Below are 14575 nucleotides of genomic sequence, written 5' to 3'. Positions count from 1 at the left end.
TCAATTACTGAAAACTCTTGTTTCATATATTTTGTACAATTTTCTGGTTGTTTTAGGAAGGAGATTAATACATCTGGTCTCCGTTAACTTCATCATGGCTAGGTGCCTCAATTAGAGTTTTAGCATAAAGAAAAATACTGATGTGCTTGGTGCTTTTTTTTTTTTTTTTAAAGATTTTGTATTTATTTGACAGAAGGGGAGCAGGAGCACATAAAGGGGGAACAGTAGACGGAGAGGGAGAAGCAGCCTCCCTGCTGAGTAGGGAGCCTGATGCGGGGCTCTATCCCAGGACTCTGGGATCATGACCCAAGCCCAAGGCAGTTGATTAACCAACTGGGCCTTCCAGGTGCCCCTGTGCTTGCCTTTTTATATAATTTAACCCAAATGCTAGCCATGGAATCATATAAAGAAATCAGATACATTTGTTATATTTTCCTCCTAAAATAAAGCCTATAGAGAGAATAAAGAATAAGGCATAAAGAATAAAGCATATAGAGAGAGTTTTGAAACTTCCTTAATATCATAAGTTGCTTTTAACAAGGGAGAAAAAAGTTGATGCCAGGTATTGGAAAGATTTTACTTAAGCACATTTCCTTTGAATGAACATCTAAATCATTCATGAATCATAGAGCATTCAAATTCTATTTGCCATCACCAAACAACTCTTTGGAGTTGTTCATTTTATTTCTATTTTCTTTTTGACATTTAATTATAAAAGTAATCCATGACTTCGTTTCAGACAAATATCCAGACAATATGAGATTGCTCATTGTCATATCTTGGGCTATACCTGTGCTTAAGCTCTTCTCTTTTCAGAATGCATCCCTTTTTAATTTTCTCAACTTATAATTTTTAATTTTTTTTATAAAGATTTATTTATTTGAGAGTGAGAGAGTTGGAGGAAGGGCAGAGGGGGAGACAGAGAGAATCTCATGCAGACTCTGCTGACCGTGGAGCCTGACACAGGACTCAGTTTCAGGACCCATGAAATCTTGACCTGAGCTGAAATCAAGAGATGGACCCATAACAGACTGAGCCACCCAAGCACCCCTCAATTTTTTATTTGGAAAATTATCAAGCCTATAGAAAACTTGAAAAATTAGACACAAACCAAGAAACAAACTGTTACCTATAGAGAATAAACTGAAGATTACAGAGGGGCGGTTGGAGGGGTATGGGTGAAAGAGATGATGGGGATTAAGGAGTGCACTTGTGATGAGCAGTAGGTGATGTATGAAATTGGTGAATCACTATGTTATATACCTGAAACTAATTAAACACTGTATATTATCTATACCGGAATTAAAAAAAAATAAAAGTGGTTAACAACTAAAAACATGAATTTTCGTGGAATCCTGATTGGAAAAAAAAAATCTAGCTATAGAACCATTTTAAAGACAAATTGGGAATTCCCAATTTAAATGTAATATTTTATTACAGAATTATGGTTAATTTTCTTAGATGTGGTAAGGATATGATGTTACAGTGAAGCATAAACTTAGGAGACCCATGCTGGAATATTTCAGGGCAAAGTTTTATGGTGTTTGCAACTTACTTTCTAATGTTTCTTTGAAAAATATATATATATGTAGGCTATATCTATACCTTATCTATCAAAAGAGAGATAAAGCAAATGCAGCACAGTGTTAAGCAGCACTGAATCTAGGTAAAATGTGTACATATATTCATTGTTACAATCTTTCAATTTTTTTTGTCATGGTAAGTGTATTCTTTAATCCATAATATTCCATCATATATATAATATGTTATATATTATTATATATGATAACATATAGTATTATAGATTATATTTTATTATTACATTATAATATAATATATTATTATATATATTCCATTCTTTAGCCATTTTTCTATCAATGAACACTTGGGGCTGCATCTGTAATTTGGCTCTTGTAAATAATGCTGCAATAAACATAGGGGTGCATGCATCCCTTTGAATTAGTGTTTTTGTGCTTTGCGGGCAAATACCCAGTAGTGCAATTCCTGGATCATAGGGTAGTTCTTTTTTTAACTTTTTGAGGAACCTCTGTACTGTTTTCCAGTGGCGGCATCAGTTTGCATTCCCACCAACAGTGCAGGAGGATTCCTTTCTCTACATATACTTGCTGTTTCTTGTGTTTTTATTTTATCATTCCAACAGGTGTGAGGTGATATCTTATTATAGTTTTGATTTGCAGTTTGTATCATCAGGGGATGATGAGTGATATTGAGCATCTTTTCATGTATCTCTTGGTCATCTAAAGGTCTCCTTGGGAGAAATGTTTGTTCATGTCCTACCCATTTTTAATTGGATTATTTGTTTTTTGGGTGTTGAGTTGTGTAAGTTCTTTATAGATTTTGGATACTAACCCTTGATCAGATTTGTCATTTGCATATATCTTCTTCTAATCAGCAGATTACCTTTTAATTTTGTTGATTGCTTCCTTTTCTGCACAGAGGCTTTTTATTTGGATGTAGTCCCAGTAGTTTATTTTTGCTTTTGTTTCCCTTTCTTCATGAGACATATCTAGAAAAATGTTGCTATGGCTGATGTTAGAGACATTATTGCTTGTGTTCTGTTCTAGGATTTTTATGGTTTCAGGCCTCATATTTAGGTCTTTAATCTATTTTGAGTTTATTTTTGTGTATGGTGTAAGAAAGTGGTCCAGTTTCATTCTTTTGCATGTTTCTGACCAGTGCCATTTGTTGAAGACTCTCTTTTTCCCGTTGGCTTTGTTGAAGATTAATTGACCATATAATTGTGGACTTAGTTCCTGGCTTTGTATTCTATTCTGTTAATCTATTTGTCTATTTTTGTGCCAGTTCCATACTGTTTTGATTTCTATAGCTTTGTAATATAATTTGAAGTCTGGAATTGTGATACCTCCAGCTCTGTTTTTCTTTTTCAAGATTGCTTTGGCTATTTGGGATATTTTGTGGTTCCATACAACTTTTAGGATTGTTTGTTCTAGTTCTGTGAAAAGTGTTTTTGATATGTTGATACATATCATTAAATGTGATTGCATTACATTAGATTGCATTTAATGTGTAGATTGCTTTGGGTAGTATGGATAGTTTAATAGTATTTATTCTTCCAATCCATGACCATGGAATGTCTTTCCACTTCTTTGCATTGTCTTCAATTTCTTTCATCAGTGTTTTGTAGTTTTCAGAGTATATGTCTTTTACCTCTTGGGTTAGGTTTATTGCTATTATCTTATTATTTTTGGTGCAATTATAAAAGAGATTGTTCTCTTAATTTCTCTTTCTGCTGCCTCATTGTTAGTGTATAGAAGGGCAACAGATTTCTGCACATTGGTTTTGTATCCTGTGACTTTACTAAATTCATTTATCAGTCCTAGCAGTTTTTTTGGTGGAGCCTTTTGGGTTTTCTACATCTAGTATAATGTCATCTGCGAGTAAAGTTTTACTTCTTCCTTAACTGATTTGGATGCCTTTTATTTATTTTGTTGTCTGATTGCTGTGGCTAGGACTTCCAGTACTATGTTGAATAAAAGTGGAAAGAGCTGACATTTTTGTCTTGTTCTTGTCCTTAAGGGAAAAGCTTTCAATTTTTCCCCATTGAGGATGATGTTAGCTGTGGATTTTCATATATAGCCTTTATTATGTTGAGGTATGTTCTCTCTAAACCTAGTTTGTTTGGGGGGCTTTTATCATGAATGGATGTTATACTTTATCAAATGCTTTTTCTGCATCTATTGAAATGGTCATATAGTTTTTATCCTTTCTCTTTTTGATGTATCACATTGATTTACAAATATTAGACCACATCCTGGGAATAAATACCACTTGATAGTGGTGATAGCTTTGTTAATGCCTTCTTGGATTTGGTTTGCTAGTATTTTATTAAGGATTTTTGCATCTATGTTCATCAGAGGTATTGGTGCGTGCTCGCCCATGTTCTCTCTCTCTCTCTCTTTTTGTGGTGTCTTTTTCTGGTTTGGGTATCAGAGTAATGCTGGCTTCCTAGAGTGAATTTGAAAGTTTTCCTTCTTCTTGTACTTTTTAGAATAGTTTGAGAAGAACAGGTGTTAACTCTAAATGTTTGGTAGAATTAGCCAGCAAAGCCTCTCATCTTGGATTTTTGTTTGTTTGGAGTTTTTTGATTACTGATTCAATTTCATTGCTGGTACTCAGTCTATTCAGATTTTCTATTTCTTCCTGCTTCAGTTTTGGTAGGTTATATGTTTCCAGAAATTTATCCATTTCTTCTTGGTTGTCTGATTTGTTGACATAAAATGTTTTATAACATTCATTATAATACTTTGTATTTCTGTGGTATTGGTTGTTATTTCTCTTTTTTCATTTCTGATTTGTTTATTTGAGCACTCTCTCTTTCTTTTTTTATGACTCTGGCTAGAGGTTTATAAATTTTGTTACTCTTTTCAAAGAACCAGCTCCTGGTTTCATTGATCTCTGTTCTATTGGGTTTTTTGCTTTGTTTTGTTTTAGTTTCTATATCATTTGTGCTCAATCTTTATCATTTCCTTCCTCCTGCTACTTTTGGGTTTTGTTTGTTGTTCTTTTTCTAGCTCCTTTACATGTAAGTTTAGGTTGTGTATTTGAGATTTTTCTTGCTTCTTGAGGTAGACCTCTATTGCTATAAACTTGCCTCTTAGAACTGCTTCTGTTGCATCACAAAAGTTTTGGATTGTTGTGTTTTCATTCTTGTTTGTTTCTATGTACTTTTTGATTTCTTTGATTTCTTGTTTGACCTGTTCATTATTTAGCAGCATGTTGTCTGACTTCCATGTATCTGTGGATTTTCCAGATTTTATCTTATGGTTGATTTCTAGACATAGAGTTGTGGTCAGAAAAGATTCATGGTATGATTTTGATATTTTTGGATTTGTTAAAGCTTGTTTTGGCATAATATGTGATCTATTCTGGAGAATGTTCCATGTGTACTTGAAAAGAATGTATAGTCTGTTGTTTAGGATGGAATGTTATGAATATATCCATTAAATCCATCTGGCCCAGTGTGTCTTTCAAAGCCACTGTTTCCAGGTGAACCATGAGAGACTATGGACTCTGAAAAACAATCTGAGGGTTTTGAAGGGGTGGGGGTGGGAGGTTGGGGAAACCAGGTGGTGGGTATTAGAGAGAGCATGGATTGCATGGAATACTGGGTGTGGTGCAAAAACAATGAATACTGTTACACTGAAAAAAATAAATAAATTTTTTAAAAAAGAGTAACAACTACAAAAGAAAAAAAAAAACAAAGCCACTGTTTCCTTGTTGATTTTCTGTTTGGATGATCTGTACATTGATGTAAGTGGGGTGTTAAAGTCCCCTACATCCCCTACTATAATTGTATTACTGTTGATTAGTTTCTTTATATTTGTTATTAACTGTTTTATATATTTGGGTACTCCACATTGGGTACATAAACATTTACAATTGTTATTATCTTCTTGTTGTATTGTCCCCTTTTTATTAAAAAGTGTCTTTCTTTGTCTCTTGTTTGTCTGATAAGGTATAGTTGTCCAATATAAGTATTGCTACCCTGGCCTTTTGTTGTTACTGTTGTTGACATCCATTTACATGATGAATCTTTCTCCATCCCTTCACTTTCAATTTGAGGGTGTCTTTAGGTCTGAAATGAGTCTCTTGTAGGCAGCATATAGATGAGTTTGTTTTTTAATCTACTCTGTCACCCTGTGTCTTTTGATTGGAGTGCTTTATTTCCATTCAAAGTAATTATTGATATGTGTTTATTGCCATTTTGTTACTAGTTTTATGGTTTTTATAGTTTTTGCTGATCCTTCTCTTGCTCTCTTTCTTTATTGACTTTCTTTAATGATATACTTGCACTCCTTTTCCTTTATTCTTTGCCTATCTATTAGTGATTTTTGATTTATGGTAACTATTAGATTTATTTATAACATCTTCTGAATATAGCAGTCTATATTAAGTTGATGGTCACTTAAGTTTGAATCCATTATTTACTCCTCTCCTCACCATGTTTTAGGTATATGGTGTCATATTTTACATCCTTCCGTTTTGTGAATCCCTTGACTGATTTTTTATAGAAATATTTAATTTTACTGCTTCTGTGTTTCCTACTTTCATACTCTCACTTATGATCTTTCCACTCAAAGAGTTCCTCTTAATATTTCTTGTAGGGCTGATTTAGTGGTCTTGAACTCCTTCAGTTTTTGTTTGTCTTAGAAACTCTTCTCTCATTCTATTCTTCATGATAGCCTTGCTCTGGATAAAGTATTCTTTGCAGTGAGTTTTCCCCATTCGGCACTTTGAGTATATCGTGCCACTTTCTTCTGGCCTACCTAAATTTCTGCTGAAAAATCTATGGATAGCCTTACGGGGTTTCCCTATGTAATTGTCTTCTTTTCTCTTGCTGCTTCAAAAAAAACCTTTTTATCACTACTTTTTGCCATTTTGACTACTTTGTGTCTTGGTGTGGCTCTCCTTTGGTTGATTTTAATAGGGGAGGTCTCTGTGCCTCCTGGATCTAGGTATCTGTTTTCTTCTCTAGATTAGGGAAATTTTTTAGCTATTATTTCTTCAAGTAAAATTTCTGCCCCTTTTCTCTTTCTTCTTCTGGGTTCCCTGTAATGTGAATGTCATTATACTTGATCGAGTGACTGATTTCTCTAAGTCTATTTTCATTTTACACTGTCCTTTTTTTTTCTCATTTGTTCAGCTTAATTACTTTCCATTACTCTGTCTTCTGGTTCATTAATTCATTCCTCTGCTTAGTCCAGCATGCTATTTATTCCACCAAGTGTATTTTTTTTAAAGATTTTATTTATTTATTTGACAGACAGAGATCACAAGTAGGCAGAGAGAGAGAGAGGAGGAAGCAGGCTCTCTGCTCAGCAATGTGGGGCTCGATTCCAGGACCCTGGGATCATGACTGGAGCCGAAGGCAGAGGCTTTAACCCATTGAGCCACCCAGGTGCCCAGACCAAGTATATTTTTAATTTCATTTATTATGTTCTTTATCTCTGATTCATTCTTTATTATCTCTGTGTTAAAGATCTCACTGATGTCTTCCACTCTTTTCTCAAGTCCAGTATCTTCATGATAATTTTTTATATTCTCTATCAGACATATTACTTATATCTGTTTCACTGAGGTCTTTTGCTGTGATTTTGTCCTATTCTTTCATTTGTTACATATTCCTCTGTCTCCTCATTTTGCATAACTCTCTGTGTCTGTTTCTTTGTGTTAGGAACATCAGCTACAGTCCCTTGCTCTTGAAAGTAGTGGGCGGGATGTGCACTTTTAACTAGGTGGCACTGGCCCTCCTCCATGGGGGATGAACAGCCACCGTGGATATAGGGCTGGCTGGCTGCTCCACAAAGCACACATGGGCAGGGGGTGCTGTTTTAACAAAGGTGCACAGGTCCTCCATGAGAGGTCAGGAGAGGCAGTGTTGGCAAGGTTTGCAGAGGTTTTCTGGAGGAGGGCATCTGCAGCACCAGCACTAAGTGCAAGCCTGGCTGCAGGGGGGATGTGGTGTAAGCAAGTTAGGTAGAGAATGCCACTGCTGTGCCAGTTCCCACAGGTGGTTGTGTGTTCATGATGGGGTTGGGAGGTAATGGAGCCTGCCAGCTCCTTTGTTCCTGGAAAAGTTCCTCAGCAAACTCTCAGCTCCTTAACTCACTCTCCCTCCCATAAGCCCCAGGTGCCTTTCAAACTGCTATTTCCAAGCTGTATTTCTGCAGGCTCTTTGCTCTGCTCTCTCTTTAATGGTAAGGGCTCAACTTCCTCTTGCCCTCTGGGCCCTCCCAGAGCCAAGCCTGCTGATTTTTAAAGTTCCAGGCTTTAAGTCCCAATGGTTGTAAGCACTCACAGAACTCAACCTCTCCGTCAAAGCTAAATGCTGTGGGGATTCCTCTTCCCCTTCCAGGCTCCCCCATGTGATAATCTGTTTCTCATCCCTCTTCATACCCATTTCTCCCTTGGCTACCTCCCTCCAGTGTTCAGATCCATTGAGTTTAGGTTCCCACTGAGTCCTTGCCTCTCTATCCTGGTCGATGTGGCCTCTTCTCTACATCTAATTGTGGAGGTTTTTTTGGCCAGTCTTTGGGTCATTATATGTGTTTTTGCAGGTATGAGTGTTATCTAGTTGTATCTGTGGGATGAAGTAGTTTAGGGTCCTCCTACTCTGCCATCTTCCCTGAAATTCCTAACTCTTTATTTTAAATGTCACAAATAATTTCAAACCAATTTTTTTAAACCTTTCTTCTCATTTTAGCTTGACTTTGAAGTTTTAAGCAATTCTCATGAAAGTCTTCAGCCAAATATCCATTGCATGAATTTAATTTCACTGCATTTTGACTGTTAAGAGGAATTTTATGTATATTTTTGTTAACACAACAACAACAAAATAGGTAAATGCAAAAGACACTTTGAAAATGATTCCATTTTCCTTATCATTTTCTGAGGCTAGTACTGTTAATATAATGTTTCATTAAATAGACTAGATCTTAGCTGATATTGAGAAATTCTTGTTAACTTTGTTAGGTGTAATAGCCATAGTGTCATTGGGTTTTTAATTTAAAGTGAAATGAGATGATATCTGTAAAAGGCTTTGAAATAATTTGGCAAAATAATAATAATAATAAATAATCTAGGCAAAGTGGGAAAAAGAGAGTATGTAGTGATATTGATAAAATCAGATTGACAAAATATTAATTTTTGAAGGTGAGAATTGGGGCCACGTACTACTTTTACTATTTTTTCTAATTCTGTGTATATTTAAGTTTTCTGTAAAGATTTAAACATAAACAAAATGATTTAAACATAAACAAGACAAAATAAGCATAAGAACAAATAAAATAAGGACATAAACATAAACACAACATAAACATAAAAAATAAAAACATAAACCATAGCTGTATATTATGCTGGTCACATTCTCTGATTATGATCAATTAAACTACACATTGAAAACAAAAATAACTACAATAACAAAGCAAAACTACTTAAAACTAAGATATTCTTCCAGATGATACTTGAATTAAAAAATCAAAACTAAACACACAAACTATTTAGAAAACAGTTGGGGTGCCTGGTTGGCTCAGTCATTAAGTGTCTGCCTTTGACTCCTGTTGTGACCCCAGGGTCCTGAGATTGAGTCCCGCATCAGGTGTCCTGGTCAGCAGGGAGACTGCTTCTCACTCCCCCTAACCCCTGCTTCTGCTCTCTCGCTCACTCACTCTGACAAATAAAAATTTTAAAATAAAATACTATTAAAAAAATAAAATAAAGGAGAAATGATAACAAATGAACTAAATATTAATGCCAGAAATGGCATTAATGCCATTAATGCCAGAAATATTAAAGCTAAAAAAGGAACAAAATAAACATAATGTAAATAAGAAAAATAATTAAACAAAATTCAAAGTAAAAACCAAATTAATGTATCTGTTTAGGAGCAGGATATTTGAAAAAAGAAGAATATAGATAAACCACAAGGTATCATAATTAAAATGGAAGGAAATCACAAATAGGAGTAAAAATGGACAGATCTTAACCTTAGACAAAAAGAGATTTAAAAATGTAGAATTCTGTATAATGAGTTTAATGGAGCACTAATTAATATGACAATAAGTGGGGATTGTGGTGAAGTAATAGCTTGTAGAAAAATCTTCAGAAGAATTCTGTTTACATTAGAAAAATGTAAATAATCTAATACTCAAGGAAGAAATCAAGAAAACTGGTAAAGAACTTCTTAAAATGGTGCCTGGGTAAATATTACATGTTTGGAAATGTGTGGGAAGTGTCCTTTCTCATACTTCATGCCCCTGTCTCTTGCCCAGTAAGCCTACCATACCTGCCAGTGTTCAGAATAAATCTCGCAAAAGCAACCACTATCATCCAAGTATAGGGTTATTTTTTTTAATGGAAGCAGTCTAAAAAAGTTAAACTAGATTAATAACCTATAGCCTAAGTTAAAAAAAATGTAAGAATGTTTAATTTTATGGGTGGGGAGAAAATTAGCATGATATGTGGTTTATTTTTAAAAGTTACCTAATAATGCTAATTTTTGTAAATATGTGTTCATTGATGGAAAAATACTAAAACGATACATATGAAGATGGTAAAAATAAACATCTCTGGATGGTAGAAATATAAATGTTTTTTAATTGGGGACAGAATGTGTTTATTTAGTTTTTAAATTTCCTACATACAAAAATACATACTACTTTGTAACAATAAAAATAGTAAAACAAAAATCGGACAGTAAAAGAGCTGCAAAATATTAAATATACATCACTGTAAATTTTTTTTTTTTACTAAATACTGTCATGTAATTATGGATGAAGTTGACAAATAAAAGTTGTATCTGAACCAAAGGGATATTTAAGTGATAGATGTCTTTACTATCTCTGCCAGTTGAATCAACCTATGTATTCTCAAATTGTTAAGTAGTATATATGTAGTATGACTGCAGCAACATGGAGGTATCGTACTTGTTCCCTGTGGCCTTGCCATGGGAAATCCTTAAATATTCTTGGATTGATTGATTGATTATAGATTCACTCCTGGAAAAACCTGTAAATGTTAAAAGCCAAATAGTTCATCATTAATGGAATATTTTTTAGGGAGTTTATAATTGACATTTAAATTCTCTCTGGAAGTACTTATCTGAAGAATTTCTTAATGTTTTCTAGTTCCTGAGAGCAGAAATGGGCCAAGACTACCATTTGGCAAAAAAATTATGTCAGATGAGTAAGTACAAAATACTTGTGTTTTCTAATGCTTTTTGTTTCTAAATGCATTCCATAATGGGTAAGATGGCCTGATTATTGGAGCCTGGTGAATTCCTTGATAGTGTCTCAGTGATTCCTTATTAGTAAGTTGATTGGTATAAAGACTAATTTAGACTTCTAGAATAACTTTGAGTGGAATAAACTAACAAAAACTAATCATCACTGGAAAATAAGTCAAAATCTTTACCTTCATGATACTAGGTTAGTATCTTTATGCCTTTAGTTTTAAAGAAGTGTCAGGGAGTGCAGCAAACCTTACTTAACATGCATTTAGTCCACAAATATTTGAGTGCCTACATGTGCCAGGCACTGTTTTAGGCACTGGAAATATAGCAGTCAATAAGATAATCTCATGTTTATATCTAGTCCAGCAGATAACAAATTCATACATAATTAACATGTCATAAATGAGAGGTACCATGGGAAAAAATAAAGTAGGGAAGAAAAGTACTAGAAAGAGGCAAAGCAGTTTTGAGTAAGATGGTCCGGGAAGACAGGACACATAGTAAATATGCTGAGATGTGAGTGTGCTTGAGGAGGAACAGCAAGGAGGACTATGTAACCAGCATAGAATATGCAAGGGGAAGTGTGACAGGAGATGAGGTCAGAGAGGTAATAGTTTGGAGGTTCTGTAGGTTGCATAGTACCTTTTCACAAGTTAAGGACTTTGGCTTTTTCTCCGAGCAAGGTGGGAAATCACTAGACACTTTTCAAGTAGAGGAATGATCTGCTCTACCTTATTTTTCCTTCTTTCATTGGTTTTTAGTGATTTGACTGATGTATCTTACACTTAGCTCTTGTTTTTCCATTTCTTTTTATTTCTATACTTCATTTTGGAATTTTTCTGTTGACCTACTTGTTTTTGAGTTAACCTATCCTGTCTTCTGCTGTGTTCAGTCTGCTGTTTAAACTATCCAGTAGTAGTCGGTTAAGCGGCTGCATTTGGCTCAGGTCATGATCCCAGCGTCCACAGATGGAGCCCCGTGTCAGGCTCTCTGCTCAGCAGGGAGCCTGCTTCTCCCTCTGCCTCTGCTGCTCCCCTTGCTTGTGCTCTCTCTCACTCTCTATCTCTCTCTCAAATAAATAAATAAATAAATGGTTTTTTAAAAGTAATAAACTACCCAGTAAGTTCTTAATTTCAAAGTTTTTAATTGCCAATTTTAGAAAGTCCATTTAATGATTTTGAAAGATTCCTGCTCTTTTGAAATCTAGTCTTTTTAACTATTTTACCCATTTTTCTATCTTAGTCAAATGACTTTGAAAGAACAAATGGCAACTCTACAATTAAACTTCATTGATAATAGAACTCAAAATATTAACTAGTGTTAGACCTAAGCCTTACAGTAAAAAGTCCTTGAGTGAAAACTCAGTATTAGGATTGTGAGGACCTGCTCTCCCTTGCCTCACACAGACTCTCCACTGTGGATACAGTACTTCTTAAATCATTGGCTAATTTTTAAAAGGGGTTTCTTGAATGCTTTAACATGAATTTTTTTTTATCCAAAATAATTTGCCTTGTATAATCCTTTCAAGCACTTTGACCCTTAGAGCCATCAAATAGATATCCTGATTAAAACTATTTTGGGGTGGTACATAAGCATAGAATTTCTGATCAGAAGGAATCCTTCAAGAGAATAGTGTCCAGTTGTCTATTTTTATAAATAATGAAGCAGAAGCAGAGAGAGGATAAGCAGCTTGTTCAACTCTTCAGGGAGCTAGTGGCACAGCCAGAATCAGAACTCAAGCTGCTGCCTCCCATAGCACCTTTCCTCTCTGAGGACTGCAGTAGAAGTGGGTGAGTCTGTAGCTTTCCCCCTCAGTTCTCGGAGTCTCTTGTGGAGCCTAGTGATGGAAAAATTTATATATATTTCCATATCTACCAATCACTTTAGAAAGCCTCTAGTTGAAGCTTACAAAATATATGCCCTGATATCACCACATTGGTTTTGGTTGTTGGCCTGCAGTACGCTACAGGGAAATAGTAGTTGCTCAATAAAATGCTTATTGACTGGACTCGAATCCATGAACACACATTAAGTGCCAGGTCAGTGGGGATGAAAAAGTTCAAGTTGATCTATCCTAGTGGGTTTATGTCCCTGTAAAACATGTCTCTTCCTTCTTCCCTTCCTTCCTTCCAACAACTAGCCATCAAGCACCAGCTCTGTACCAGACATTATGCTGGGAGCTGGAGAGGAAACAGGAATCATAGCACACATGCTCTAAACCATTTTGCGGTTGACATTAACTATGGTTTGCTTTGGTATTTTACTCCTACTGGTTCATCCAGAAACACTAGTCACTCTTTTCTGTCAGTGTCAAATAGCAGTGCCTTAGACTAAGGATCAGACTACAGGAAAGGAGGTGTGGAGAGCCCTAAGATAGGCCCCATGATCCAGGGAGCCAGTTGGAAAAGAACACTGTTCCCTAGAGGAAGAGGGAATTACTAGAAACTTGGGCAGAGAGGCCCAGAGATGGGAGTAGGGGGTGGGTGCATGAAAAATAGAATTGACTACCCCTGAGGCAGATTCTAGCCAGTGGTATGAAATTAGGGAGACCCCGGATTAACAATGTCAAACAAGTTCAAGAAAGAACAGAGAATTGGGGCTCCTGAGTGGCTTTCTCCTTGATCATCTCCTTTCGGCTCAGGTCATGGTCCCAGAATCCTGGGATTGAGCCCCACTTCCTCCTCAGGCTCCCTGCTCAGCGTGGAGCCTGCTTCTCCCTCTCCCTCTGCCTGCAGCTCCCCCTGCTTATGCACTCTTTCTGTTTGTCAAATAAGACCTTAAAAAAAGAAAAAAAAAAAGAAAGAAAAAAGAAAAAGAACAGAGAGTTGGAGACATTCTAGAAAGTACTAGTTTGATGCTAAAAGGAAACACTTGGCTGAGGACTGCCTGAAGTTGTTCTCTATATTCAGAACAATAGACAAAATTAATTTTTTTGTCTAGGATGGACCCCAGAATATTGTATATGTAAGAGACTACAGTATATTGTTTTGTCTTCTTTTTCCATCTCCTAGCTCTTTTACCAGACATTTCCCTTTTTCTCTATTTGTATATTTATGTATATAAACAAATTATTTACATATTTATGTATTTGTATATGTATGTATTGAGCACCTACTAATAATGGGAGCATTCTTAAATACCTTGTTTAATTCTTAAAACAGTTCTATGAGGCAGATACTTATGAACCCCACTTTACAGATGAGAAAACTGAGTCTTAGTGAGGAGTACTAATTCACAAGTCACAACTACTAAGAGATAGAGTTCGGATTAGATCCTAGGTCTGGCTTTGAAAGCCTCTGATATCCTACTATATTTCCATTTCCTCATTTGGTTAATAAACTTATATTTCTGGTAGAGGAGGCAGGGATTTGGAAAGGGGGTACTTTTTTGGGTCACTCAGGCTTAAAATGGCTCCTGTGGTCAACTAATATATTTTCTTTATATCTAAGGGAATTGATTTATATAAAATAATGCATCCTTGTCCCTTCTGAAATGTTTTATAAACTCATTTTCTGAATAAAGCCACTGGTTGCTAGTATGTTTTCCAATCACAGTAAAGTCATGTATATCTCCATTGGTCCATTGGGCTTCAGGGCTTCTCTCCTGGCATTCCACGTGCTTGTGGTTTTTTTTCTTTGTCCTGATTTAAAAAAACAAAAAGCAAAAAACAAAACAAACATACTGCGTTCCTCCAAGAAATTTTTTTTGTCAGTGAAGGCTTGAATTTTATCTGTTTTCCACACACAATATTTCCTCAGCCGTTTTCCTGCTGTGTGGTGCAGAACTGATACCCAAGCCATATGC

General features: G+C 35.5%; 1 protein-coding gene across 12 annotated transcripts in view; it reads left to right on the top strand.

Moving 5' to 3' along the window:
* Positions 1–14575, top strand: part of ERICH2 (glutamate rich 2) — a 38651-nt gene that overhangs the window by 20717 nt on the left and 3359 nt on the right. For all 12 annotated transcript variants that reach the window (XM_082689456.1, XM_082689460.1, XM_082689452.1 and 9 more), the window contains one exon: positions 10668–10725. In XM_082689456.1, coding sequence (XP_082545582.1) covers positions 10668–10725 — 58 coding nt within the window. The remainder of the gene's footprint in view (positions 1–10667; positions 10726–14575) is intronic.

This window comes from Mustela nivalis, assembly GCF_964662115.1.
Source record: "Mustela nivalis genome assembly, chromosome: 11".
Lineage (NCBI taxonomy): Eukaryota > Metazoa > Chordata > Mammalia > Carnivora > Mustelidae > Mustela > Mustela nivalis.
This window is presented reverse-complemented; position numbering and strand designations above follow the sequence as displayed.